The sequence below is a fragment of the Necator americanus genome, chromosome III, assembly GCF_031761385.1.
Source record: "Necator americanus strain Aroian chromosome III, whole genome shotgun sequence".
Taxonomy (NCBI): domain Eukaryota; kingdom Metazoa; phylum Nematoda; class Chromadorea; order Rhabditida; family Ancylostomatidae; genus Necator; species Necator americanus.
In genome coordinates this window covers 19,811,551-19,838,453 of record NC_087373.1, presented here as the reverse complement: position 1 = coordinate 19,838,453, position 26,903 = coordinate 19,811,551, and the positions used below count along the sequence as shown (strand labels likewise).

General features: G+C 42.2%; 2 protein-coding genes across 4 annotated transcripts; one reads left to right on the top strand and one right to left on the bottom strand.

Moving 5' to 3' along the window:
* Nucleotides 1-173: 173 nt before the first annotated feature.
* On the bottom strand, nt 174-22,068 carry RB195_010190 (uncharacterized protein; the record flags this gene model as incomplete). 3 transcript variants are annotated; one of them, XM_064191070.1, is made up of 16 exons in its annotated part: nt 174-549; nt 1,323-1,491; nt 1,577-1,684; nt 1,738-1,803; nt 5,514-5,577; nt 8,141-8,221; nt 9,942-10,014; nt 10,109-10,220; nt 10,373-10,445; nt 11,332-11,432; nt 11,793-11,933; nt 12,471-12,586; nt 12,638-12,698; nt 14,222-14,356; nt 17,818-17,907; nt 22,011-22,068. In XM_064191070.1, the coding sequence occupies 16 exons, from the start codon at nt 22,066-22,068 to the stop codon at nt 174-176; spliced, it is 1,824 nt and encodes a 607-aa protein (XP_064048653.1). The 3 variants fall into 3 exon arrangements, with proteins under 3 accessions (XP_064048653.1, XP_064048655.1, XP_064048654.1); XM_064191071.1 differs by lacking the exons at nt 174-549; nt 1,323-1,491; nt 1,577-1,684; ... (6 more) ...; nt 12,638-12,698; nt 22,011-22,068 and adding exons at nt 16,169-16,261; nt 19,072-19,165 and having other exon boundaries at nt 5,494-5,577; nt 14,241-14,356; XM_064191072.1 differs by lacking the exons at nt 1,323-1,491; nt 1,577-1,684; nt 1,738-1,803; ... (10 more) ...; nt 17,818-17,907; nt 22,011-22,068 and adding an exon at nt 684-826 and having other exon boundaries at nt 174-564.
* Nucleotides 22,069-25,168: 3,100 nt separating this feature from the next.
* RB195_010189 (uncharacterized protein) lies at nt 25,169-25,531 on the top strand (the record flags this gene model as incomplete). Its single annotated transcript, XM_064191069.1, has 1 exon — nt 25,169-25,531. The coding sequence occupies one exon, from the start codon at nt 25,169-25,171 to the stop codon at nt 25,529-25,531; it is 363 nt and encodes a 120-aa protein (XP_064048652.1).
* Between the last annotated feature and the right edge of the window lie 1,372 nt (nt 25,532-26,903).

Below are 26,903 nucleotides of genomic sequence, written 5' to 3'. Positions count from 1 at the left end.
AGTACTGGCGGAAGGTTCTTCAGGTGTTCTGGTCTTATTCTCTCGGGATCAGGTGCCGTACTATTTTTTTACCGACATGATAACATGTCATATTTCGGACGGGCGAAGCTGGAATGATATGTTCGTCTTTCCTCAGATGGTGTGGAGGCAAGTGGACATGGCTGTTGAAGAGATCAGAGCAGAAGTCGTAGAAGATTTTCTCCCTTCCCCTTCTTGATGCAATGGTTGTTCCCTTCGAGTTTCGGAGAGCAGTCATCCTCATCTTGCGACTGGCGAAGTCTCGATGGGCATTTTTCTCGCCTCTGCAGCTTCAGCCAGCGCTTTGCTTTTCTCTCTTTAAGGTCTTCCTTTATCGCCTCTCTGCAAAGCATTGCGAGCTCGGACGTGAGTTTTTGGTTCTCTGCGGCTGGTGCTGTTCCACGCTGACGTACCAGCTCAAGAGTTTCAAGAGACAGGCGTCTCTTGGTGGTTTTAAAACTCTCAGCCTTCTTCGTGCAGTCGTGAAGGTATTCAACGAGCCGATCATATTCCTCGTCGATGTTGTTCAGTCTTCCCAAAAGCCGGCTAACGTAGCGAAGAGATCCCAGTTAATGACAGTTCTGGGATTTCGCTCTCTGAACTTGGCGGTTTTTTCATCTCTCTTTGTGAAGAAAAATCTTCCTCGGAGGAGGCGATTCTCCGACCCTTTATAGAACTTTGGCACAACAGCGACGTCCGTCAGACAGAACCTTTTACTGACGATGTTGTGGTCTATTTCGTTACCCTCCATCGGGTGACTCCCACGTCCAGCGTAGAGAGGAGGGCTTCTAGAATTGCGAGTTCCCATGGATGGTCTTAGCCGTCATGATGAACTTGGAAAGCCTCTCTCCCTGCCCTTTCCATTGAAAGCCGTGGGTCCCAATGTGAAGTTCTCCAGGCATTCTTCTGGGGCCAATTTTGGTGCTGAAATCACCAATTGTGAACTTGCAGAAGGTATGGTCTTCTCTTTGACTCCAAACCGCCTCCTTTGCACCTCCCAGTCACTTAGCCACGTAGCTTCGCGACTACTGTGTTCCCTCTAATGAGGGAAGTCCGTGGCGCTTTCTTTATTCTGATGAAGCCTTTGAGGTTAATTTATATTCCGTTGGCACGGAATGTTTCCTTTAATTTCCATTTTATCATCGATGTGGTGGATTTGAATGTAAACTGCATTCCGTGCTTCTTTGCTTAATAGTTCCTGGTGACTATGGAGTCCTCAGCAATTTATGCGCTCAGGCACGCAGCTACCCCTCCGCCATGGCCTAGATATAAATAAGATTATTTACTGCACAAAAAATAGCTACCGCATAGGTCTGTTGGTTGCTTTATCCATTACGGGCATTTGGGAGTCTGGGCAAGTGAAGACATCTACACTGTGGCAGCAGAAGAACAACAAATCCACAGTATTTGTCGCGTTTTCGTTCTCTTCCCTCACCGGAAGGCAAGAGGTCGACGATGGACATGAGGAGTCTCCTTAATAGTACTCCAAAATCCATACAAAAAAAATTCAGGTTAAAAATCATGCTGTAAAAAATCAACAATGAAATCTGCCTCATACCTGGAAAACATCTTTTTGGTCGTTTTTTTACGAAGTCTACGTAAGGGACGATACATTTTTTCTCTGGTCTGCAGCACAGATGTCGCGTACCACTATGTCCAGATACATCTGCGAAATACTTTGTTTTTTAAAAGAAAAAAGTACATTGTTTTTAGCCTCACCTGCGCATACATGATCAGTTGGACAGTTTCCTTCGACTCCAGGTGTACAAATTCGTAGACGATCACCTATTATTATACAAATCACAATGACAAGATAAAACACTATTCGTATAGCAACACTCATTTCATTGAAATGATGAATACTCCACTTGGGGAATTGGAAGTTTGAAGTTATTGATTATGACCACACTTTACCAGAAGTTTATGAAAAGATATCCGCTCGTTATTAGTGGACATGCGAGTGGACCCAATATTTTGGCTAATATAATTAAAAGGTTATAGGCTTGTAGATCAGGTTTTTAGGGGCTTGTAGGTTTGTAGATGTGAACATTATCAACTCCTAAAATTGTCGAACATTCCTTTAGTTTGTATGTACGTTCATTTAGTAAGAATAGTTGGACAGTTTGACCCTCCTGGCTTCATCACTAGCCAATAGATCAGATTCACTTTTCGTTTTTACTTTCCAAAAACTGGTGACCTATTGACAAAATAAATTTATCACATAGGATTTATAATTCAAGAGAACTTGGAACTAAATCCTCCGATCGTCATCTCAATATGTCCTATACTCTTCAACTGAGAAAGGAGCTCTCTACTACAATCCGATCTTAGTGGTGCTCGAATCTTTACATTTTCGAATAATCAGAGATTGTAGTTCTGCAGTTGAAAAGAAAACTGATGGTTTTAAACCGAATCGTCTTACAGCTTGGGTATGACTTCAGGTCGAAACATCAATAAATCTACAATGCAAGTTTTCAGGCAGTACACTCTTTTCTTAACTATAGCCAAAACTGTCGGCGCCGCTGAGGTGTAATGACGCAAACTTGTGGTATTATTTCCGACTACATGTAACGTACTAAATTGTGTTCCATATGTAGATTGGATCATCATTCTACACCACAATGATCACTGGGATCATATTTCTACAGTTGACGTAGAATCACGAACGTGATACTACTTAATTAGCTCAATAGTTGCTTCTCGTGTCTTATAGCAATGCAGGACATCATAACAGTCTACTCCGCCCTCAATGTACCGTATAAATAGCTGTAGAAAGTTCATTGTGCCATTTTTCTTGCTTCTTCATGTTGTTTATCATTTGCTCTTTCTTCTTTGCTTTCATATATTACCCAAGTTTGGGGGAGCGCCAATAAAGCTGCTAAGTTGTATCCCGCGTGGCACATATAACGAGACTGTCAACTACCGAAGTCCAATACAAGTCAAACCATTACACGTAGTCTGGCAATCGTTAAACAAGCACCGTTTTCCAGTTGAAGGAGGATAGCTCGTCGTTTATGCATTCATAAAAGAAATTTCTACTGTGCCGTCCGGATTTAGGAAATTGTGAGCATTGAATTATTCCACTTGAATCCTTTTGGAAACATTGGTAACTTCAGAAGATATAAAAAAAACGATCTGCCGGTTGCCTCTTAAACCTCACATCCCTTTAAGAGACGTTTAAGCAGGAAGAATGTTTAGTTCTTCCAAACGGAAGAGTGAGTGTGGGAAAAAAGTTCTATGCAGTAGCACATCTCCACCAGACTCGCCGAGGCGCTATACGCAAAGCAGAGACCAAAGGATTTCGAGATGCCATTATAGGGTGAGTCTCTCTCTCTCTCTATAGCTTATTCGAATGGTCCGTTCGAATAAGAAAACAGTGGACGAGAAGGAACTGCATAGCGATCCTAGATGTTCGAATAGAAACACCACGTCAAGGCTCGCGGTACGGGAGAACGTGTTGGCTACGAAGCGGTCCAGAATCCAGAATATGAAATCCACCTCCGTGCATTCATTTCATCAACCATGCGATTATGAAGAGTTGCTTCTGCAGGTGAACCGACCAGTCTTCCGCGGTGCTTGAAGGATGAACCTTAGGAGCTGTTCCTGATATTATATTATCCAGTTGTGAGTTCGCCAATTCCCCGAACGCAAGCCCAAGACAAGATCCGCAAGTCAAGACAAGTTCTACACGTAGAAACAACTTCTTTCACAAAGAAAATAGTTGGTCGGTTTTTTTAGGGGAACGGTCAAGAGGTACCCGTATGATGTGCCGCTGCGTATCCAGGAGGCTGATGAGCGTCGTTAATTGCACCGCGCGTCTCCTGATACCGTCATGATCGCTACAGTAGCCTGGTTGCTCCTCTTGTGCTATGTCTTCAAGACGCCCCGCCCACGCCACCCTCCCCACCCATTTCGCCGCGTCTGGCACTTTTACGGCGATTTTTTTTCCGCCGCGCTTACAGCTCTTATGATGCGCTTTTAAAATCAAACGGAAAGGAAAGTACCTGGTGTTAGATGTTGTTCGAAGGTCTACATAAAATGTGCTTGTTAGTTAATATAAAAGAAGGAAAGAATGAAATAGGTTTGTACAAGTGACATGCCATTTAGAAATGCGAGTGAAAATGAAATTACCCAGTTTCGAGTTGTTAGATGGAAAGCACTCATTCATCTCTGGGAATGCAAGAGATGTTTCAAAAAATGTCCCACTGATCAATGTTATGCTATCCTCTTTACTATTTTTCGCTTTCTATGGATTTCTTTTTGCTTATCTAGCTGGGTAAAACTGGCATCCAACGATTAAGGAGGCGCGAATAATGCCTCGCAGACATACACTGTACCTAAAGGTATAGGGTCTTGAAGATGCAAAGGTCTCTGTTCGCCACTAATACACCTAACCTTTCATATTGATGTAATGCAGAAAACAGATAGAAATGAAGTGATGAAACGCTGTTGAAAGAGGTTTGAAGAACCATACAAAGTTTTATTATATAAAACTGTATAAAACGTACAAGCAAGTATTGAAATATGTCAAATATTGGCATATTTCAATACTTGCTCTACATAAACATTATATCTATGTAAAATTTTGAAAAGGTAAAATGTAGAAAGGAGTTAAAGAATGTATACAAAGTAATAAGCGCATAATGTTGCTGTTATTATAACTGCCGCAGTTGAAAGTTGAACACGAATTCATTGAATGGCATCGTGACAAACACATATGCACTGCTAGTTTATATAGAAAACTTAGGGCATGAAATGTGTTAAATTATGAGATGTTTGAAAATATATGCGTGTTATTCTTTTCCCGGGAGCATCTTTTGAAATAATTTTTACTTATTCTTCTCCTTTATTCCCAATAATATGCGCTTAGTTTACTATATCCGTACATCAGAATTCGCCTCGGCAATTCGTTCTTCACTCCCCCCTTCAAAATTCGCACTATCCACCGCTTCGTTGCGGCACGAAAGTCGCGCGCGGCGTTGATTAGAGAGCAATAGGGAGGCGGGGTGTAGGTGATCTCAGGCGGTCGTGGAGGATATCTAGCTGGTGGAGCGGCAGCCGTAATTACGCGGAGGCGCGCGGTGCCGAAGGGAGGACAGGAGCGGTCAGCCGGTTTTCACGGGTACCTCTTGTCCCGCACCCGGTTTTTTACTGTGCAAAATCACATTCCCATGCTACATCTTCATGGGTAATACTGCACGCCCGAATAAGGCAGTTGCAAGTAGTCACCTTGGACCATACAAAAGAGGGAATGCGAAAATTCGCCATTAATTTTCAAATGCTTTCTTTACCATAGATATCTCAGAATGCGGCAAAATTGTTAGCGTAATTTCTTTCCAAGATGATGCTGCATCTCAGTTGTTTGAAGGCTATGTGCTTATTCACTTCTCACAGAGGAAATACCGAAAAATTTCCTGCGTTAAACGAAGATTGTGTTTTCCTTCTCCTTGATTCAATAATTCGTGGAAAGTTGCACTATAGATGATCAGTCTCACCGTCCTCTCTCAACGCATCCATTCCTTCCGGGCACATCAACGGGCGAGTACAGCAAATATGCTCCTAAAAAATTGTATTCAATATATGAAGAGGACCATTGTGTTGTGTCATGCAATAAAAACGCAAAACGGAATGAAAACGCATAATTTTGTCCCTATTTGTGTTATTCAGTTTTTGTAAGACATAGACAAGAAATTGCAACGAGTTTGATTCAGATCTATTCACTTTTGTGAAGGTCGTGCTTTGAGCTGATGGCTAAGCCCCTTAAGGCAGCGTATCACGAAATTGGCGATGTTCGGATCTTTCCACGATGCAACGCGAGCGGTTCTATACTGGAATTATAGAGGTAAACAGGTGGGGGTGTGGTTCACGAATATGAGTGTGTTGAGGGTTGATTCTACCTAGTAATCCTGAAAATAGTCCTAAACGGCCTTGGTTGCATCTGTGTCTCTAAAAGTGCAACTTATTGTATTGTGGTATTGTTGTAGAGAGATGGAAACCGCCACGAGTCTGCGACTGCGCAGATGGGACAGCTCCTGCTGCTCGCCTGAGTTACATCAGTCGTTTGTTGAACGACGCTGAAAAATGCTCGTTTTCCATCGCGTAAAAAATTGCATTGTAGGTAGCAGTGGTGCAACGAAGTCTTTCTCACCCCTTTCTTCCTCATTACTAGGCGGAAATGAGCATGCTTACGCTCATACTCGTTGAATACATCCTCTCTATACCTCCCTATCGTGTAGAGATCCCAACACCGTCCATTTCGTTAAACGTTGATTTAATTAGCGATGACAAATTCAACAATCGATGACATTCTAATCGCCCAATTCTCAAACTAGCTTAACCGGCTTTAGTTTCGAGACGAAGGGGTGAGCGGAACTTCCCCTTATCTCGCAATCTCCATCTCCATCTTTAGCTTTTCCCGCTGATTCCCACATCGTCAGATTCGTGATATGCTGCCTTTAAGATAGTCTGAGTATTGAGCGATTAATAAGATATCGGATGTCTCTTCACTTATTAACCGCAGCGTATCGCGAAACTGACGGGAAGCCTACTAGCGGTGTACATGGATAGATCATTTCATTATGTGTTTTATGTAGCTTAAACTTTGTAAAATGACCACTGACGATGTCGTGTGATGTGTTGTACTTCCATAACTCAAAATTAGAACTTTTACAAGATTCTTTGGATAGATGTGGCGCAATCAGAAAGACGTTTAATTGCTTCTACTGGCAACGGTTCGAAATCACTCTAAAGTCAACCAAGCCTTCCTTCCCTCCTTGTTCGTCGAATTAGTAATACACTTCTCTAGAAGGATAGCAACGCTGAATCCAAACATCGGCTCATCCCTGCATCCCGAAATCCCATGCTCGTCCCGAAAGTTATTGTTTAGGCTACACATGCGTGCACAAACCTCAAACAATTCTGAATTGAAGACGTATCCGTATGCTCATCCCAGAGAAGATGAACTACGCCGTGCCTTTTCTCTATTATCCTTTACAAGAAATTTAGGAATCCACTCCATTTGGAGAAAGGAGGAATTTTTTGACCTTTCATTGGGCTTCTTCAAAGAAGCGCAGGTGTAGAGCCGTATGCACATTTGTTAGGAAATTGAGTATTACACGACACAGAAACCGTTGCATTGGGCCTGAGAAACTAGAACCCACATCAGTGGATCTTCACGTTATACTCCGATTATTCTATATTTACGAAAACAAGAAGGGGATTGTTTTTTTCCCAGTTGGAACACATGAATTTTATGCATTGGTGTAGTTTACCGTTTTTACCATCACTGCTAGAATTCTTCTGCGGTATCTCTACGTTCGATTGTTGCATAGCTCAAGCTGAAAAGTAAATTATTTTTTCTGGAGTTTTATCGATTCTATGTCTCTAGACACATTATGGCTTCTAATTCATAGCTCTATTATCGTTTTAGAGATTTTTTTTATGATTAAATTTTTTTGGGGAAGCTGCTTGCAGGTAGGCGTGGCCGAACAAATGCAGAAAATGCCTTGCTAGAATCCAGGCAATCTGCTTGCCGAGGTGCGGATCCTATGCATCTAAGTAGACGATTCTCAGGAAATTGAACAGATTTCGCCACACTGGTACAATTTTTCTTATTTATAAGTCACAAGGATAGCAGAGTGAGAAACATGAACGTTTCTTTTGCGTATTTCCGGATACCGAGAGTATTTGTGCTCGTCAGGGATCTGTACGCTTCAAAAACGCTTGTTGTCGCAAAAAGCAGTTGCGGTACATAAAAAATCTAAAAGTCTCTGGCGTTAATCAATCCGCTTGGGATGCGCCCCCACGTTCACTTAAATTCAGAATCGTTTGAGGTTTACGAACGTGTAACTGGCCCATACAATGACCTGCGGTGGCTAGCCGATGTGTCAATTCAGTGTTTTTATCCTCCCAGAGAAGTCTGGTACCAATTTATCGACCCCGGAGGGATGAAAGGCTTTGTGAGCACTAGGGCGGATTTGAACCTCCGATCGATCGTGCAGGAAGCGGAACCTCTAACCGCTACACTACACCCGCCCCTGTTGCATACATAGACATCAGAATTTCAAAAAGTGCTAATAGATCTATGCAAGAAATTGAAGAGAACACAAAATCAAACTCTTACCAAATTCTTCGCTTGCTGACAAGAATAGTGTTCTGGACAAGAGTCTGAAGTATCAGGATCACAACGTTTTCCAGCGCCATTCTGAAGAAGAAAGAATAACACTGGCAAAAAGAATGACCATTACTCCGAAAACAGTGTACGTGGTTAAGAGCATTGCGTTTTTTCAATGTGATAAGGCATGCACAGCAATGACATCTAACTATGAAATTAGACTGAAATTGGATCCAACCAAAATTTCATAGTGCTAGAACCCCTTAATAAACCTCTGACCTCCAGGGAAGAATTGTCTGCAATTTCTTAGCGAGTGGCTCAGAAGATACCTGGAGGATGATTTTTTGCAGTAGTGTATTTTAATGGCCCCAATAGTTCTTTCAAATTCGAAAAAAAGAATTATGGAAACGCGCAAGAGGTGCTTCGAAATGCTGATTACGAAAATTGCGACCGTTCCGCACGATTTCTAATTCGAAGGACCCCATTTGTGTTCTAAAAACACTTTCGACACGATAATTTTCGAGACATGAATGAGATTCTAGCTTCACTATAATGCCTTTTTGAAGAACCAAAGTGGTAATGTTGGGTCCGTGAACAAAATTGAATCTTATTGCGTCTATCTTTTATTTTTGAAGTGATCTGGATCTTAATAAAGTTGCGGAATGTTTGACTGAAAGAGATAATTCGTTCTACAAATTACAATCTATTCCAGTACAATCAAGAGTGGTAGCAAATAACACCTTTGAATAAGAAAACTGTTAGGTAGAGCTGATTTCTTGCATGCTGCGTATCATGGATTCAAACACAGCATTTTCAAGGCACCGTATCACGAAATTGACGATTCTGAGATATCTTCACATGGTAGGGAGCATGGTCACGCCCAATTTCTTCTAATGATCCAGAAGAGTGCTTGTGAAACAGCCTTCTGTGCTCCCATATTTCATACGATACAAGTTATTACAAGTAATGGGGCAAGCATAATCTGTATCTCTTTTACTATTGCACGGGTGAGAAAACATCTTGCTACTTATTTGGGTACTATAATTACATTGTGGACGCTGGAGAACGAGGATAAGTTGCATCGTTGGGAAAACGAGATCACCCAAAGCTCTTTTACGCGACCTCTTCTGCGGAGAAAACAGTGCTTGAACACGCCATACTCACGGACTACACGCCTACTCCTATCTGCTCATGTAGGGATCTCTACATCGTCTCTTTCGTGATAAGCAGACCAGTGCAAAAAAAGTAAGTAGGACGAAAAAAGAGGCTAAATTGAGTGCGGAAAAGACGTTTTTGAATGAATGTGACTACTTGCTCGAATAAATTCTATCTAGAAGTTCCCAGAGACCTGAACCTGTAGATTAACTTGGAAAACAGCTAATGGCACCATGGAGGACGATATTCGTGACCAGCACCTTTCACATCATCTGCACTCAAATCTTCAAAGATGTTCCCAAGTTTGTAGACATAAACAACCACGAAAGCAGCGACACGAGTTCGCTTCTATTTTGGCGCGAAAAGAAGTGGTCTCGAAACTAAGCTGTGGCTGCATCGACATAGAAAAAAAGCAGTTTGGAATCAATCTGCAGGCCTCGCTCTTTTGAAAAGTTAGATGTCGCTCAACGATCCTACATCTGGTGTTTTCTTTTTGCTGCGTTGCGATGAGAAATGATGAAACCTTGGAAAGCGGCGATGCAAAGCGAAATAGCGAAATTAGATCCATAGAACTGAATAGTTACACTGCACATATCCAATGACTAAAAGATGACTGACAAGGAGTAATTATAAATGATGTTGAATATTAGCTCACCTGTAGCAAAAGAAGAGACTCTGAAGAAGGACAAAGAGGATTCGTGCGGCAACAGACTGCTGCGAATGACGATCTTGAAGAAGACAGAATGAAAGACTCGAGGATGTTCCAAAATTTTAAAGAACTTTAGTTTTAGTGCTCTTCACTAGGATTATGAATGTACTAACGTTCTTACGCATTCGAATCCAAGAGGGCAACCACTGTTACTCCTGGCATCGCATAGTTGTGGTTGACCAGTCAGTGGATTGTAGTGTACATCAAGATGATTTGGGCATTTTCCTGATTCCAGGATTTAGTTGTTTTAATTGAAGCGACGGAAACGGTTTTATTTTATCTTTGATAAGAAATAAACCACTTAACTCTAACACTAAACACTACCACTTAAAACTAAAAATGTTTAAGGGAAAGTGGGCTATGTTTGACACACGAACCAATACAGAAATCGACACATTGCTCTTGGCTTGCGAATTTATTCCATTGTTCATCTCCAACTGTGTGCTCATTCTAAATATTGAGGATAATTGTTGTCAATCACATTGAAAGGACCAGCCCAAAAACTTCCGGCCTTAACACATTGATTACTAAGCGGTTTTTGCATATTTGCTGTATATTTTTTTTGCACTTTTTTTGGGTGCCCAATGCCCGACTGCATCGATATGCATCTTTTGGGACAATGTCCCAAGAAACAGATCCACTAAATATCTGGTAACTCCACATAAATTATTCTCCTTTGATGTTGCCCCCAAACATCGTAGGACATTGTCCCACGCGGCCAAAAAGGGGACGACATCGTCGGACATTGTCGGCAATGGGTTAAAAAAAATCTGAGGTGGTACGGATTTCAGGTGGAGTATCCGTATACGGGGTGGTATATTATGGAGAGAGGGATGATCACGCATTTCTTCCTTGTTCATTTCTTCCTAGTTGCCGTAAGAAATGGCCCGAAAGATAGGGCTTCGAGCGTTCCGGCGCACTATTTTCTACGAGGAGTTTGGTTGGAGCGCGCCAGTTTCGTGCACGCGTCGCATCCTCCGGGCCGTTTTTTACGGCAATTAGGAAGAAATGGACGGATTCACCATCCTCTCCATAATCTACTAGCCCTTATAAGAATACTCCACCTGAAATCCATCCACCTCAGATTCGTGGGGTGATGCCTTTAACCGAGAGGTCTAAACCCGCTGTCTGCCTATTGTGGCTCAATCGCTACTAGTGCAGTATGTTCCGAATTACATTGCATTTGTGGCAAAGGCATCGGAATGAATAGTATCTCGAGAAACGAAAATGATTAATTTATTTTTCTCTATTCTATTTATTTTATTTTATTTTATCACCACAACTCATGGGCAGGAAACCTTTGGACCTTACTAAGTGATGGGCTCTAACCACTCACCATCTCACATTCCCCTTTTCTGTAGTTGAAACTCCATGTTTTTTCCTTGAGAACTGATCTGCGAGTGCTGCGCTCATTCAAAGGAGTACCACAAACGAAATCTGTAATTTACCACTCCGCAGCCAACTAGACAATCTTTGTCTCACTTCCTGCATACGAACTCTGTTTTCTAGACATACTGGCTAAGATGATTACCGTGCGATGTTTCGTAGATATGGCACTTTACTAGTAAAATGTGAGCGCTTGCTAAACGCAGTCTCCAGTATTTTAGGGTAATGACTGACCGTACACCTCCGTCCAAGTTGAAGATTTCGCAAAGATATTTCATGAAATGCATGAAAGACCCCTTTCCAACATCAGAATTAGTTATTTAGTATTTACTATTTACACTAGTTATTGTTGACTTTTCTTCCCTCAAAGACAAAAGGCTAAGTAAAAGTAGATGAGCTATGGAAATATACCTCTACTAGGGCAGCAGGCTCCTTTCCTTCCATATGCAGCTGTGCATGTGTAGTTTCTAGGACAGTGCTTGTCCTCATGGCACGTCGCAACTTTGTTGATCGAATATCTGTCAGGATGTGGATCGCCACGTAGGCATACGACTAAATCAATTAGTAGTTAAAGGCAGCATACCACGAATCTGAGGTGGTGCGTATTTCAGGTGGAGTATCCGTATACGGGGTCGTAGATTATGGAGGCGGGGGTAGTTCCGCTCATCTCTCCCGCATCACTGCAAACAGCCGCCTCCAGAATGCTGTTGTGCACGACGCCATCCACTGCAACGCTCCACCCCTTGCGCCGCCTCCGCTCTGCGATTCGTCGAAAATCAATTCGGATTGCCCCGATAGGCAGTAAGGGACGCTACGCGTGCAAGGGTTGGCGCGCTCCAATAGAAGGCGTCGTGCAAAATAGCGTTCAGAGGCCGGCTGCTTGCAGTGATTCAGGGAGAGATGGGCGGAACCACCCCAGGTCTCCATAATCTACGACTCTGTATACGGATACCCCACCTGAAATCCGTACCGCCCCAGATTCGTGGTATGCTGCCTTTAAGCGATAAAAGCAAAAAGTTTGTGGGAAAATTCCTACATAGCATCACGCCTATGTGTGTGATTCACGCACTAATCAGCATTTAAAATTACTTTCAGCATTGCAAAATTGTGTGCATTCTCCCTTCGTCTTGAAGTTATTCTCGTTTCCGCCGCATCCAGTGAAAGTGAATGATCGACATAATCTTGAAGGAGCATCGTAGTAGTATCTGTAACAACCTCTTAGTTTGAAAAAAAAAAGATTGAATGAATAAAACTACCTTGTTTGAGGAGGTATCCCACAGGAGGACCCAGCGTTCAGAGAAGCCTGACATATTTGATCTGCAGCAGTACTTTTTAAGTTAACGAGCAGATCAGAATGCAGAAAATACTATAAATCCTCCTTTTTAGAACGTATACATGGTAATGTTTTGTATATAATAGGCTGCACAGAACACGATGAGAAGAGGTACAGAAACAATGTGTCGCTATAACCAGAGACTTGCATTTTCTTAGCTGACAATTGAATTGAGAGCAAGAGCAAATTGAGATGAGTACAGATGAGTACTTGTCAAAGCGACATGGAGCTCGGTGCAGTTGCGTAAGCTGCTGCGCTCGAAGTGGTAGGAACCATTGTTGACACCATTCCTCACTGTATTTCGCCAGCGTAGCTGCTTACGCAACTGCACCGAGCTTCCTATCGCTTTGACCCGACTACACTTCGCGGGTAATGAGTGAAGACAAGCGCTGATGTTGATTTTGCATGAATTGAGTAAAGAATTGGCTGCAAATAGATGAACAGATCCCCCACAGTTTATTGGTAAGGAGATTTGGCATTATGAAAGTGGATCAGAAAAGATTAAACTGAACCTCCGAAAAGTTCAGCATAAATGGTTGAACCGGCACAATATGTTGCCACAAAATTTAGTCAAGCATTAGTGATTTAGTGAAAGATGAGCAGATCCTATCCCATTGGAGGTGTAGAAAGAACATACAAGTAGCATCGAAAGAAGAGAATCAAGAAAGGAACACAGTTAAACTCAAAATGATTTCCGTAAAAGATGCTTTGAAAACTGCATTCGGGACGCCGATGTTGTCTTGGAACTATTCCGAATTTGGAGCAATTTAAGCTACTGGCAAAAAAGTCCGGTGTACGGAAAAGAGACTACTCAGTAGAGCAGATCCTTTTTCGTTAATATCCTCGAAGTAAGCACATGTCAGCACCCTTTAGTACTTTGTGATACTGGGATCCATCCGAATTCGAAATCGCCGTAGGCCAGCCAAGACTCTCACTTTTCGGAATCGATAAATTGGTAGCAGACTTGTCAGAGGATAAAAACAGCTATTTGATGCATCGGCTGGTCTTCACGGGCTATAGTTTCCTTAAACCTTCCTCATCAGCTCGCGTATGTTTCGAGGAATTTCATCAAACTGGAACTGATAGTGATCGAGGATTTTCTCGTGGTGTATATAAACACCGAGGTGCTTCGAGAGATAATTTTACTAAATAAGTGCAAAACTTCTGATTTTTCCCATAGTTGGAAGTTACCGGCTAAATGTGGAAACTCATTCTTACACAGACATGCTTATTTAATACATGGTCTTAGAATACATAGTACGTACAGTTCCACTCTTCACTTTTTTCCATGATTCATGATTTTCTTCTTAACATAAATTACTGGTCAGTATTACTGGTACAATAACCAGCAAAATTTACCGCAGATAGCCTGGGTGTGAGTATTGTGTAGAGTTTTATACATGTAACCGTTATGCTGGTATCGTAGTTCATAATAAAAGCCTAGTTTTTGGGATTCGTTTCATGTATGCATAGGAGAAAAGACAAAAAAAAAAGCATTGTATCGCACCTGCTTTCAGACAACACACTGATTCCATTCCGTGACCAACGCATTCGTGCGACAGTGGACAAGGAACAAGTTTGGGTTCACAACGCTTGATGTTCCCAGCGAAATCCATAAGCGGAAGACTTTTGCCGCAAAGTGCTTAAGAATTACCATTGCAGGGTAGATGCGAGCAAATATTCCAAGAAAGCCTTGAGTGGTTTACACATATTTTGGTTGAGGTTCCATGAATAAGTGCGAGAAGAAAAACAGCCGGAACGACGGAGAACACGTTTTAAAACCATTTTCACACTATTTCCGACTGTTTACAAACAATTTTACTGATCGACAACGGAAACAAACGGTTGAGAACCTTGATTTTTGCAAAACGCTATGTCATCACATTATCTGTGCAAAAGTACAAACTACAACGAGAGATACGATGTATGTAGAAATATATTCAATAATACCGACATACGCCGGGAGCTGTTTGACAGACATTGTAATCCATTGCAGTGCAACACTTAATCGTTTAGTTTGCATCATTTCGTTTTGCAAATATCAGTTCTTATGGAGAGCTAGTTTCTGGAATTTAAAGTAGCTAGCTGTCCATTCCCCTTGAAAGGCCAATACTGTGCATTTAGGTACGTGCGATGTTTTATCGAGAAGAGTAGCTTGTAGACCGTGTAAATTTTAGAACTGGATGAATGCTTTTGCAAAGTTTCTAAGCATCAAACAGAAAACCCTTTGTTCTATAATCAATATCAATAATTTTTAAGTGAGAACAAAAAAGTCAGGACATGGGGAATGAAATAAATTCCTTCGGAACATTCATGAAAAGAATTAGTAAGGACTTTTGAGACAGAACTAGTTACCAGGTATGGGAGTTTCTGAACAAGAGGTAGCATATGAAACGCTGTCTGAAACATGCAGCAGCTGTGTGGCAAATTGTTGGTGTTACATGTCACCTGAAGAAATTCGTTCCTGCATTCTTACTAGGTTTTGAATATCCAAAATCTAATCAGCTATAGAGGACTAGTCTCGTCAGTTTCACCAATTAAAAGCAGCGTGGAAAATTTGAGAGTAGAGTTTGGGTCTTAGATTATCGAGACGAGCGTGGCTTCGCTTATCTTTTCCTGATAGTCGTAAAAAGTTGTATGGAAGAAGCCGTTCTTTCCTACGAAATCACTTTTGTGCACGCTCCATTTTAAGAGTGAAATTAATGATGTCCCATCATCAGCCTATTCAAGTAAAACAAATGAATAGGTTGCTGAGCGGACCGGAACGCGTACAATGGTGCTCGTTCTATCCTAGGAACTAAGTTGGATCCCACGCCGACCTCTACGGTCTTCTCTGCAGCTTTCACAACACCTCAATTTCGTGATAGACTGCCTTTGAAATTCCTCCTTCAATTTGCTTGCTTCGGTATAGTGCTGGAGTAATGGAGAGTGTACACCGTTGACGTCGAATACACTTTGCCGTTCTTCGTTTATTCTAACAATCCTTCATTCTCTGTTTCTTCGTTCTTCTGCATAATTAGTACCATGTAGTAGTTTTTTTAATCATAAATTTTACTTTTCGTTCCTTTCATTGCTAAGGCGCTTCCAAAAATTTCGGTTTGTAGTTATTGCCATTTTTTTGTTATTGCTCTTAGTTAGTATAGTTATTTCCTGCCTATTTTTTCAACAACTGTGTGCGATTGGGAATCTAGAGCAGTATATGGCACTTCATCAGATGTGCTTGTAAACAAACTTGTATGGAAAATTCTATTTGTTTAGGTATAATTACTATTATTATTACACTCAAAATTAGTTCCACGATGCGTGGTAAAACTACCAAAGTACAGAATACTACTCGTAACTAATTTTGACTACATATTATTTATTAGTTCTGAAACCAGTTTCGCTACGTAAATTTCTGAGTAATTGTATAAAACCCGCTCATTCAACGAAAAGAAAACAAAGGCAGACTTACTCAGAGTTCTGCAGCCTTGGAGGCAGTCTTGCTTTGAAGTGAAACGATTCTGATTGCCGCCACATCCTTTGAAAAAGAACTCGATACACTCTCCTAAATGCAGTCATCGGATAGTGACGTATGTAGCAGTTGAAAACCTAGTAGTTAAACTGTCGATACACATGCTGCTTAATGCATACTGTGGATATTGTAAAAGTGGAGGGTCCCGCCTCGTCCGCAATCGCCAGTTCCACCGCGCCACTTCAACCGCAGCTTCACGCTGCTGCGCCGGCATCCAGGTCACTTTGATTCGACTATAGTTGGACTGCGGGCGTTGAACAACGGCAAAGTTGCTTGCGTTCTTTTTCGTGATATATTGCATAGTTGGGAGAACAGGATCGCGCTTTCCTACACCTATTTCTGGATCACTAGGTAGGACTGAGAGTGATGACTCCCATATTCTAGAACTACTGCCTCTCATCTATCGGGAGACAGATATTAACATCATCAACTTAGTGGTACGCTGACTTAGAACCGAAATAGACGAACGTCATTTCATCACCTACAAGGTTAAAGGCAGCATACCACGAATATGGGTTGGTGCGGATTTCACATGGAGTATCCGTATAGGGGATCGTAGATTATGGAGACCAGAGTGGTTCCGCTTATCTCTTCCTGAATCACTGCAAACAGCCGGCCTCTGAATGCTGTTTTGTACAATGCCTTCTGTTGCAGCGCGCCACCCTTGCACGCGTAGCGTCCCTTACTGCCTATCGGGGCAATCCGAATTGATTTTCGAGGAATCGCAGAGCGGAGGCGGCGCAAAGGTGGAGCGTTGCAATAGATGGCTTCGTACAAAACAGCATTCTGGAGGCGGCTGTTTGCAGTGATGCAGGGAGAGATGAGCGAAACTTCCTCCATCTCCATAATCTACGACCCCATGTACGGATACCTCACCTGAAATCCGCACCTTCTCTCCATTATCTACGATTCCGTATACGCATTCTCCACCTGAAATCCATACCACCTCAGATTCGTGGGGTGTTGCCTTTAACGTCCCTCCCCTCCGCCCACCCCCCACCCGGAAGCTAGGTCGCTTCAACTTAAAGGCAGCATACCACGGATCTGAGGTGGTGCGGATTTCAGGTGGAGTATGCCATACGGAATCGTAGATTATGGAGAGAAGGGTGATTCTGTCCATCTCTTCCTAACTGCCGTAAAAAAACGGCCCGGAGGATGCGACGCGTGCACAAAACTGGCGCGCTCCAATCGAACTTCTTGTAGAAAATAGTGTGCCACAACGCTCAAAGCCGTATCTTCCGGGCCGTTTTCTGCGACAATTAGGAAGAAATGAACGGGATCACCCTTCTCTCAATAATCTACCGTCCCGTATACGAATACTCTACCGGGAATTCGTACCACTCCAGATTCGTGGAGTGATGCCTTTGAACGTACGTAAACGCTTGCGATCGAAGTGAGATGCCAGAGGACTATTGATAGTAAGGATCCCACCACGAGTGCAACCGTCCACGCAATTGCACAAGTGAGCGCTTCCACCCATACCTATAGTAGATCTTGCAGCTCGACGTTTGATGTTGACCTATTCCGGAGCGAAGAAACAACAAGCGTTTCTGTTAACAATGTTTACGTTTGGATCTTCGTTCGCTCACCAAAGTCTGAATCAAAGTAGAAAGCGGAATGCGCAGCCCCGACAGTTCCACACTGGTAGCCCTCATCCTTCGGAAGTCGGCAAAGGACACCTGAATAAAAAGTTTGAAGCACGCTGGGAAAGAAAATGAAAGCTTGATTGGTGAAGGAAAGGCTACGCGGAATGAAAAAAATAGCTTTTTTCGGAAAGAACAGGATGTATAAAGTGATCTGAACTTCTTAAGGTAAACTCATATTTATTTATAACGAAACATCTTCTTCCATTTCACCTTTGCCCATCATTGGGCAGGAAGAACAGGAAAATCATCATTATCGCTTTTTTTTTTCTTTTTTTCGCACAACGTAATTACACGGCACAAACATTCTTTAACAGTAAAATCTCATTCATAATTATGAACAATTTTATCTTGCTAACGTGATGACATTATGCTAGTTGTCCGAGGAAAGTTCATTTCACAAGTTTGATTCAACCCTTTGGTTTTTTTTTTGTCGGGAGGTAATGGGACGTTTAGAGTTACCCCCAATGAATTTTGTTGTAATTCGTCTAGGGCATTACTTTCCCATTGCAATAGATAGAATTGTCAAATGTTAGGAAAACGTTTGAGAAAGTGTGCAATGACGTCGACCCATCGTTAGAGACTTAACTTCAACTAAACGGTATAGACACTATAGAAAAGCCAGTATTTAAGTGTTTTGTGTTTGCTCCAAATTTAAAAAGGTATGAGAACCGCTAGAAATCCACACAAACGTTTTGAAGTAAGATGTATGCTTGAATGGCAACAGAGTAAAGTGGTTCTTTCAGTTAGGCATCAAAGATGACTCGAGGTCATCCCGTCTCCCGAGCTCCTCGGTCCGATTGGTTGATTCCGACTGGTTATGTAATGATTAGTTGTCGATGAGCTCGACGGCGCTAATAAGTCCTCGCAGCGCTTTTTTCCCTGCATCTTGATAGCTTAACAATGCTGATGTTGCTAGATTAATTATGAATATCGATCATGCAGAATTGCAGCTACAGTCACAATAAATTGGCGAGAAAAAGAGGAATACCCCTAAAGATCTCAGACCAGTCCTAACAACGAATTAAACGAAAAAACTACCGCAAAATTTCTTTCGCTAAACCTAAAAACCCCAGTTCTACGTTTCAGCATAGCTTTATGATATGTACCACATTTCCCGAAATTCCGCTCTTTCGTAGGGGAAAGGCAGAGAACCGCGAAACTGATGGTGTTATAAAACTCGTGGTTTTTGTGTCATACTTGTACTCGCTCCGATTCCCTTAGCGGCTTGTTCGTTGGTTTTACGTGAGTAAGCTGCCGAGGAAAGTTTACCGTCTTTCGACCGCTTGCACATGATTGCGACGCGTGCGCGTGGTTGTTTCTTTTCTTTTTGAAGGACGATTAGGGGAAATTTAGAGGAGTCACGGTCATATTCGTGAGTCTACATTCTCAACTCTCCATTCTCCCACTGGTTTCCCGACTACCTCAATTTCGTAGTACGCTGTCTTTAAGTGGACAATCTAAAACTGGATAATCGAACAGAACAATATGGTAAAAGAAAAGCAGTGCACGACTTAAATTTCTTTTGATTCCAGTGAGGCTGAATAAAACAATAATGGTCACATTACTCACATTTTTAATCAGCCAGATCTCACGTGAATCTGGCAACGGCTTCGATTTTTTGTCACCGATTTAATTACCTCAAGCCGTTATTATTTGGAGGTCCAAATATCAAAATTTGTAGCATCTTCTGCCAGAATCTCACTTTGTCTTTGAAATGGTAGTTATATGAAATGTATTCAATTAAATAAACTAAAAGATAAGAAAAATTACAACGCCATCCACAAAAAGGAAACGTTGTTGTTTCAAAAGTACACTTTCAAAAGTACAGGTATATTGCACACGAAGAGCGAAAGAAGATTAAGCAAAGTAAAAAACAGACCTTCAAGTACCTGATTGGGAAATTCACGGAACGACACGGAAGATTACAGAAATGTTGTAGTAGGAAAACATCGTCATAAGCGAAGCAGTAATGGAGTATTGCAACAGTATAAGAAACAAAACCCCCTTCATTTTTCTTCCAATGAAACTCTTCCACTGAGACTAGATTTTTCAAAATTTTCACAAAATTTTGCATTATCCAGACATCATTTCTTAATTACACCGCACACTACGCACATAGATCCAATTCGCATTGGGTGACAATCTGACGCGGTGGTTCACCAGCCGTGGTGCTATTCGGTGAGACTCGTCAGTTTGTTTTCCTTTTGGAGTTCTTGCGTAGTGCAATTAGAACGATATCGAGGCTTGGCAAGGAAAAAGGAGAAGTTTGATGGGATTTGCATAGCGTCAAAAACTTCAAGCCATTTTCAGGCCCTTAACAAAGACTTTTTTCGAAACGTCAGGTCATTGATAAGTTTTCAACGCAACCTCGTTGGCACAACGAGAAAACTCAGATTATGCTCCATTCCCGAGGATTCAAGAAGAGAGAAGTCGGAGATTGTTTCACAAAACGGTTACATACTTACATAGAGTACTTATTTTTCTCATGGTGTCTGCAACGCTTACTCGATTGAGGTATGCATTTACTCCCATAGACATCGTGTAGTTTGCTTTCCCTGCTTCTGTATTTTGCTCTATTTTACCTAATTTAGGCAAGTAGTCCAATCATAGTCTTTCAAAGCAGATTTTCCCCATATACTTTACCAGGATAGTATTTAGCATAATTTAACGGGAATATGACATTAATGGCTTCTTCTATCTTTTGGTCTTGTCAACTAACTTCTTCCAACTGACTTCTTTACGATGATCAGTATTTCTGTTAAATCGAAATGATACGTATAAGCAGAGCCGATTGAACTGTTAAGTATAACCGTCATGGCGTTGAAATCGTGGGTTTATGAACCCTTATCCGGAGGAGTCTAATTTTTACACTGATTCGGAACAGAATTGACGCCCTTAATGTTCATTTTTACACGAAACAAAACGAACCATTCCGCATCCTACACCGTGGAAACGTTAGGAAACAAAACAGGACTGATCACAGACCATACATACGTTGCTGAAAAATTATCACAGTAAGGAATTAGAGAAATGAGACGGAATATGTAAGCCGAAATCCTTAAAAGGAGCCCTCTAAAGTAAATATTGCAAAAGTTTTCACGCAAAAGAACGATAAACGAAACAAACGAAAAAAAAAATCTCTACAAAAAAAAACAAGAAGGAAAGTGCAGTCGATCTTTGAAGAAAAAAACTGCGACTTATTACTGTGAAAAAATTCATGCAAGAGAAAATGCAGAAGAAAATAGTGAAAAATCTACCCCGCTTGCAAATTCGACCATCGTTGGAGACGTCAACAATGTGCGCTGAGGTATTGCTCGTGATTTCCAAAATAATGAAAATAATTTAAAACCGGTGGTTATGAAAGGTTTTGTTAACTAATAAAAATGTAAATTGAGATCTTCAGAAAAATTCAGAAAATATTTGTCCTTAGTGACTTCAGTGTATTCGTTTATCCAACTTGTCCTCTTTGTCACTCTCCCTCTTTTGTCGTATCCCTGCTTGTCTCTTTTTGACAAAATTTTTTCCTGCCATCCACCTCTTCACACCACAAGTATACTACACACATATTAACTGTGATTCAACAAGATATTGCATGCCGTCACTGTAGGAGTAGCGCGCTAGGATTACTGGAAAGAAAAATCGTTCTTGTATGAATCAAAAAGTTTTTCGATCGATCTAAAGTCATTACATCAGATTACAGTCGATCATTAATAATAACGCAATTACATCAATTGTTGCGGTAAAAGTATTTTGAAAAAAGTGTTCACTTTTGCTGAAAAAGCTTACCCTCAGTAGTCCTAATAACATCTACCCTAAGCTGACTATTCTAAAGGGCAATAAATTCAATTTTCACAAATGCTTGCAGCAAACTTTATCTGCTACTCGTCGACAAATATGTTTTAGAAAAGAGTTCATTTAGGAAATAGGGTCTATCTTCAAATTTCAGGTGAATGAAATCCAACTGGCAGTTTTCTTTGGATAACTGAGGTATGTATACACAGTTGTAAATTGAGTTCGGAATTTACCTATAGTGCAGCGAGCCAAGAAAGCGAATTAAATTTGTAAGTTTCAAACTTCATTTGTGTGCATTAAGGTTCTATGTATGAGAAAAAGTAGGAAGAAAAAATAACGTTTACCTCCGAGATCGCTACCATATGCGACGTGAATGAGTAGCAAGTGCACAGCGAAAATCATAAAACAGCAGAGAGTGACCGATATGGACAACGAAGAATTCAGTACACAAATACATCATCGCACTGCGTATTTGCTCGATCGCGCACTGCTTCAGCAAACACTTATCGGTATCATCGAAAGTCCCCATCAAATACTCGCCGCTTTATGAGATCAATATGGGGATAAGCAGAGTACATAACATCTGTGACAAGCAATAAGCAAGACCTACTGCAAGTGGTTACCAGCAGTGATAGAGCTTCTGGAGGTCTATCTAAACGTTTCTAAACCAAAACCTGTATAAGGAAATAAAGAGTAGTGTCAAGATGACACATATTATTCGATATGGAATTTCTCGCTCCATTTGACAGTGCCGTTCCTACCTTTTAATTTTGTTGAAACCTGCTTTTTTTCTCGAAATATTAAATTTGAGTGTTGAGCGGTCAACAATTTGGATCTTTTACATCTAATCAAATCAATCAGCTCTGTACTTTTAAAGACAGCATACCACGAATTTGACCTGGTGAGGGAATCCGCGGGAGAAGCTAGAGATGTGGATCTAGACTGCGAGATCAGGGGAAGTTCCGCTCACCCCTCCTTAATTGTCCTAAAAAAACGTCATAGGAACCGCTTTAGTTCCTACGAGGAAAGTTAGAACGCACTCCTATGTGTACGTTCTAGTCCCTCAGCAACCGTTTCACTGGTTTCACTTTAAAAAAGCAGTCGAGGAGAACTGACTGGCTCTCGATCGCTGCGCAGATGGGCGCGGCGCTTGTACAAGGGTGACGCGTTGCAACTGAAGTCGTCGTGAAAAACGGAGTCTTTCAAACCGTTTTTTTTTTACAAAGAATAGGGAGAGATGAGTGGAGTCATCCGGTTTCCCCCACTACGTCAGATTCGTGGTATGCCGCCTCTAAGCGTTATTCTTTCTCATTAAACAATACCAGTTTCAGCTTCAGCGGCTTTCTCGTGCCATTCTCGGTGCAGCAGAACCTATCAAATTTCACGTGACTGCTCCGCAGGAGACCAAGCGCAGAAGGAGCGACGTACGACAGATTAACGACGGTACACTCTTCATTCGGGGAGAGAAGCTTCCGTCGCGAAATGTATGCGGTGTTGGTTTTCTTGTGCACTCATCAGTCGTCCATCTTGTCAATTCTCACGAGATCCTGTCACCTCGTCTGACCATTTTTTGCCTCCGCCCTCTGCGCCAAAAACACATCAGTATCATCAACTGCTACTCACCAACATCAGCAGATGAGTCCAAATTGAACGCGTTTTACGAAGGGTTGCAGGAAGTGATCCGCAAGGAGAAGTCCTTCTAGAAATTCGTTGTCGGAGACTTCAACGCAAAACTAGGAAAGGCTACAGAAGAGGAATACAGGATCGGAAGATTTGGACTAGAGGACCAGGATGAAAATGGCAATCGTCGCTCCTGGCTGTTGTCCACCGCTCGCCTCTTCCATGGGAATTCTCTTTTCATGAAGAAAGATCATCATCGGTAGACATGGGAATCGCACAATGGCGCGACTCGTGCGGAAATCGACCACGTACTCAGCAACCGGAGGTGGTGTCTACTCGACGTCTCTGTAGTACCATCTTCGTGCAGCGGTTCTAATCACTGTCTTCTTCGTGCAAAAATATGACTTAGCCACAATGGAAAAGAACATCTGCTATCGGCAACGAAGGAGAAAGGAAATCATCTACGACGATTGTGTACACGAGGGTTTGTTGTTCCAAGGTGGCTGGCATCGAGGAGGACACAAAGGTGGGCTACAAGATGCTACTCAGAGGATTACGAGCCTTTGCTGAACGTGCCTCGAAGGCGCTTACAACAAACTTGGTTCGAATTTCGAAGACAACTAGGGAATTGTAGGGAAGGAGAAGGACCTTGAGATTTTGAGGCGACTTTGCATCACATATTGAGCGGTTAGTAGCAAACACTAACTGCAGAAAAGCGTTGCAGGAGGATTTTTTTGAAATACAGGCAGAAGAAGATTCTGGAAGCAGCACAAAGAAGAACGAGTCTAAAGAAGTGCCGCTGGGATTTCCGCGAATATTATATTCCGCCAGCAGCGGTGGTGAGCGAAGACGGGACTCGCACCTCTTCTCGTCGTGAGATAGAAATTATCACGGAGATGTTCTACTCAAATCTTTCCGTTCACCAACTCCTGTGTCACGCTTGACCATCCCCACTGGTGACGCTCTACTACGGATTCTCCCTTCGGAAGTACGAGTCGTTATCAAAAGCATGAAAGCTGGCACAGTCCCGGACCTGATTTTATATCAACAGGCTTTCTTCGCGCTGGTGGCCATCCATTTAATGTAATCTTAGCAGCGCACATGACATCCTACCTCCAGAAAAAAAGGATCCCAGACCAGTGGAAGACCTCGCAAGCCGTTCTTATCAATAAGAAAGGTGAATGTCAAAACGTTCAGAACTACCATCTGATATGGTTGCTGAGCGTTTTATATAAAGTATTCACTAAAGTCATCCTTTGTAAGTAGGACGCTGGATGAAGCCCAACCTCAAGAAAAAGATGGATTCCGTCAGGAGTTCAGCTGGTTAGACCACAGCTGTGTCGCGGGTCAAAGAGGTTTGCCGGAAACACCACTTGCCCCTTGTTCTTATCTTCGTCGACTATGAGAAAGCCTTCGACAGCGTAGAAGCGAATGCAATACGGTCAGCGCTGGCCGATCAAGGGGTATACACGTCGTATGATATTAAAACATTTGGCAATTGCTACGATCGATGCGCCACGAGGATACAGCTTCTCCCACCACCCCTTCACCATACAAGAAGGAAGGGAGTGCGACAAGGCGATACTATATCGTCGAAGCTGTTTACGGCTGCATAGCAATGGATAATGAAATTAAATTCGTAGGAAGAAAGGGGCATACATGTTGATGGAAGATCCCTCTCCAACCTTTATTTTGCAGACGACATAGTTCTCTTTTCGAGAAGTACCAGTGAAGCAGAAACGATGCCCAACGAATTGAACGAATTAGGGAAGTGGATAGGACAGCGATTAAACAGAAAGAAGACACAGTTCATAGGGAATGCCTACTGCGAGGAGGGAGGAGTACAACTTGAAGGCCTCAAATCGTGGAAACTTTGTCATACATGTACATACCTCGGACGTTCTATGAACGTGGAAAACGATTTGAAGGAAGAACTGAATGGAAGGATAGAGCAGCATGGGCAGCATTTGCACCTGTCACGAAAGCTACGAATCAACTGACGGATCAAGATCTCCGTGCTCATCTGTTTGACTCCAAAGTTCTTCCAGCGCTCTGTTACGCAGACCATGGCAGACACCGCTGCCACGTTAGGAAGCTACTTGCTACCCATAGAGCCCTTGAGAGATGTATTTTGAAGTTTAACCAGCACACACAACACCTAGCCGGTCTTCGCGGCTCCGACTTAAGAGCAATGTCCCGTCTTAGCGACCCATCGGAATATATATCGAAAGCAAATCATAGATGAGAAAAACACACACTATGAGAAGAATCGGCGATAGATGGCCTAAAAGAACATTAGAGTGCATCCCAAGAGATGCTACATGCCCTCGAGGGAGACAGCCGACGAGATGGGATGATGTGTTCGCTCCACGGATGGACCAGCTGAGGGCTCAACTGGATACGGCTCAAGGACCTCGTCAATGTCACTCACGAAATTTAAGAACATATTGGATGGAAGAGATAGCCACAGCCCAAAAGCCGGCTAGTGTAGCGAAGAGATAAAAGTTAATGATAGTTGTGGAACATCTGGGTTTCGAGATGCAAAGCTTGCAACCTTTTCTCTTCTTCGTGTAAAGAAAAATCTTCCTTGAGGGTGGCAGTAACTCGATCCCGTGTAGGACTTTGCTGTTACAGCGATATCCATCAGGCAAAACCTTTTACTAATGACGATGCAGTCTACTTCGTTATGGTGCCCTCCTACAGGCGTTTCCCGCATCCAGTGTAGAGAAGAAGCGCTTCAACATCAATTTCGGAAATTTGTCACCCCTCTACATTGCATTGTAGGCAGTGGGTTCCGGAATTAAACTCCTCAGGCATTTTTGGGGCCAGTTTAGGCATTGAAATCACCTACAGTGATCATGTAAAAGTCGTTTTCTGTGTGGAACTTTTGCAAATACTTGTAGAAAGCTTCGATCTCTTCTTTTTCGTAACTTGATGTTGAAGCGTAAGCAACGAAGATATTCAAGGTTGGTGTTATGCCGTATTTCGTCATCAGTAGGAGTCCGATTCGGATCTAACGCAGTCGCTTAAGGGTTCCGCTGTGTCTGCACGATCGATCGATGGTTTGAAACTGCCCTAGTCCCAAGCAAGCCTTTCATCCCTCCGGGCTCGATAAGTGAGTACCAGACTTGTCTAGGAGGATAAAAATACTGTCTTGATTCATCGGCTAGGCCTCGCAAGTGATTGTAAACCCTAATTATGGGTTTGTAAACCTGTAGCTATTAAGAATTAAATGAACACATCCCAAGCGTCAACGTAAGGCCAAACGCATTATCCTTTATCGCTTTCTCCTCATTGTAATAGGAATATAAGTGTTTGGAGCAAAAAACATAGATTCAGGATTTTTCCTAAATCGAGTAGATGTTTGTAGATACCAAATGTATAGGATATGAGTACAAATAAATCATATAATCTGGCGTAGGCTTTTGTTTGGAAAAGATAATAGCGCGCCGCCGTAGGTTATCGGTTCTGCTGGCAACATCCTATCATCGTTCCCACCAAAACCTCACCGCAGAGAAACACTACACATAGTGAGTAGTCATGAATTGCGATTTCACTTGGATTCTCCGCGTCCCATACTCTCTTTCAGTGCGGTTTAAATTTTGATAGCAACGATA